Source organism: Carlito syrichta, unplaced genomic scaffold (genome assembly GCF_000164805.1).
Source record: "Carlito syrichta isolate Samal-C Ts95f unplaced genomic scaffold, Tarsius_syrichta-2.0.1 Scaffold304708, whole genome shotgun sequence".
Lineage (NCBI taxonomy): Eukaryota > Metazoa > Chordata > Mammalia > Primates > Tarsiidae > Carlito > Carlito syrichta.
In genome coordinates, this window is record NW_007248804.1 from 571629 (window position 1) to 574345 (window position 2717).

General features: G+C 52.2%; 1 protein-coding gene across 2 annotated transcripts in view; it reads left to right on the top strand.

The window, feature by feature from the left end:
• The window catches only part of DAPK2 (death associated protein kinase 2), a 136280-nt gene that overhangs the window by 110537 nt on the left and 23026 nt on the right, over positions 1 to 2717 (top strand). For both annotated transcript variants that reach the window (XM_008060716.1, XM_008060715.1), the window contains exons 5-6: positions 282 to 330; positions 1386 to 1412. In XM_008060716.1, coding sequence (XP_008058907.1) covers positions 282 to 330; positions 1386 to 1412 — 76 coding nt within the window. The remainder of the gene's footprint in view (positions 1 to 281; positions 331 to 1385; positions 1413 to 2717) is intronic.

The window sequence follows — 2717 nt, forward strand, 5'->3', positions numbered from 1 at the left end:
TAGTTCCAGCTACTTGGAAGGCTGAGGCGGAAGGATCGCCAGAGCCCATCAGGTCGAGGCTACAGTGGCCGGGAGCGGCCACCGCACTCCAGTTTGAGCGTCAGAGTGAGACTCCAACTAAAAAAAAAAAAAAATCTCAGATGTGGATTCTCTCCCTCTGCGGCTCTGATTTTCCTTCCTGAGGATTCAGGATGGACATTTGGTGTCAAATTCCCTGAAATTCCCTACCACCATCTCCTCTCATTCACATACTCCTGTTGACTCTTTACTATGACTTTCAGCTCCAGAAATCGTGAACTATGAACCCCTGGGTCTGGAGGCTGACATGTGGTAAGTTGCACTGGCTACCTCCTGGTCGAGGGATTCTTCCTGGAACAGAAGGCCTCAGACCCTGCCCAGGCGACATCCCCTCAACCTGAAAGCCCCTTATTCCACACTCTCCTGTGCTCTGACTGCTCCTGGTGTGCTGGACCTGGGGCTTGGGCAACCAGAGGCCTCCAGGCCTGGACTGAGGCCCGTTAGAACCTGGTGGGGTGAGAGCTTGTCAGCAGTGGAGAAGCAAGGATAATGGCAAGAAGGAGGTGCAGGATCAGCCCTGGGCCTTCCCCAGCCAGGATAAAGGTAGTAGCAACAGTAGTTCAGTCAATCAAGGGGTCATTGAGAACCTCACATGTTCTGGGCACTGTGGTGGGCCTCAGCTCATTTGAACACCGCTTTACAGTTGGCCGAGCACCTTCATGACCTGGTTTTCTAAAATCCTGCCAACAGTGCTATTAGGTAGCTATCATGATACTCATTTTATAGTGAGAAAGAGGCTCAGAGGTGATAAGGGACTTGTCCAAACCACAGAGCCTGCAAGTGCAGGAGTCTGGTCTTGAACCCAAGTCCTGAGACTCAGTGTCCAGAGCTCCATGACTCCAAGCAAACACCTGGCTGCTGCTAAAGAGTGGGGTAGAGGTCGGGTGGTGGCTCAAGCCTGTGATCTCAGCACTTTGGGAGGCCGAGGTGAGGGGATTGCCTGAGCCCATGCGTTTGAGAACAGCCTCGGCAACTTGGCAAGACCTCATCTCTGCAAACAAATCAAAAAAATTAGCCAGGTGTGGTAGTGTAGTATGCCTGTAGTTCTGGCTACTTGGCAGGCTGAGGCAGAAGGATTGCCTGGGCCCAGCAGGTCGACACTAGGGTGACCGTGAGTGTGCCACTGCGCTCTAGCCTGGGCGACAGAGTAAGACTCCAACTCAGAAAAAAAAAGAGTGGGGTGGAGAGGGTATGAGGTGGTGCAAGACAGCACCCAGGGGTGGAGGCGGCAAGTGATCCCCGGGGTGAGTCCCTTGTGGTCTAGGATGGAACCAGCAGCCCTGACTCGACTATTCTCTGTTTTTCAGGAGCATCGGCGTCATCACATACATCCTGTGAGTATCCCCCATCCAAGGGCTCCAACTTTGCTTAGACCTGGGGGAGTTGGGAGGAGGGAGAGAGGGGCTGGCAGACACTTACTGAGCACCCACTGTACGCCAGATGGATGAGGTCCACACAGGCAGACCTGAGGCTAAGCGCTGTAAGCTCCATTTCCCACACTTGTCCCTGGGCTTGAGGTTGAGCAGGAACCCAGGAGAACAGCCTCCATCCCTCCATCCCGTGCAGCCTGTGTCTGCATTCCCGCTGTGAAAGGCCAGGCTTCCCCGCTCATCTTCCGCCTGGCCGAGGTTCACCATGAGATGCCAGTTTCCACTCAGAAGCCTTGGAACAGCCCTGAAGCAGCCTGCGCCTCTTCTTTTCCTCCTCTTTTCCCTTCCTTTCCCCAGATCCTTTTTTCTTCCCCTCATGCCCTCTGACCTCCTTTTCTGTCCCTGAAGTACCCAGTTGCTCAAGCAGAGAATTGCTACATAGCTCCTTGGTGTGGTGGGCTACTTCTGGGATGGAGTCTGATGATGCTATCACTTTCCATCTCTATGGCCTTGGTACTTAACCTCTGAGCTATTTTTCTTATCAGAAAAGTAGGAATCACAAACTTCCCGCCACAGGCGTATTGCGAGGGCTAAATAAGCCAACACTGCAAGTCTCCTAGCCCTGACTCTGGCACATACATGGCAGGTTAGTAGGTGCTCATTCCATCAGTACTTCCTAACTGTTTGCTCCTCACAGCACACATGGAAAATGCTTTTTTTTTTTGAGTTGGATTCTCACTCTGTCAACCAGGCTGGAGTACAGTGGCACAATAACGGTTCACTGCAGCCTCAAACTTCTAGGCTCAGACAGTCCTTTCACCTCAGCCTCCTGAGTAGTTGGGACTATAGGCACATGCCTCCACACCTGGCTAATTTTTTAATTTTTATTTTATGTATGTATGTATTTATTTATTTTTGAGTCTGAGTCTCACTCTATACCCAGGCTGGAGTACAGTGGCACACTCACGGCTGCCGCAGCCTCGACCTGCTGGGCTCAGACAATCCTTCTGCTTCAGCAGAACTACAGGCTTACGCTACCATGCCTGGCTAATTTTTTGATTTATTGTAGAGTTGCCCAGGCTGGTCTCGAACCCGTGGGCTCTGATAAACTTCTCACTTCAGCCTCCCAAGTACTGGAATTGGCCGGGCTCAGTGGCTCATCCTGTAATCCCAGCACTTTGGGAGGCTGAAGCAAGTGGATTGCCTGGGCCCACGGGTTCAAGACCAGCCCTGACAACTTGGCAAGACCTCGTCTCTCCAATAAATTAA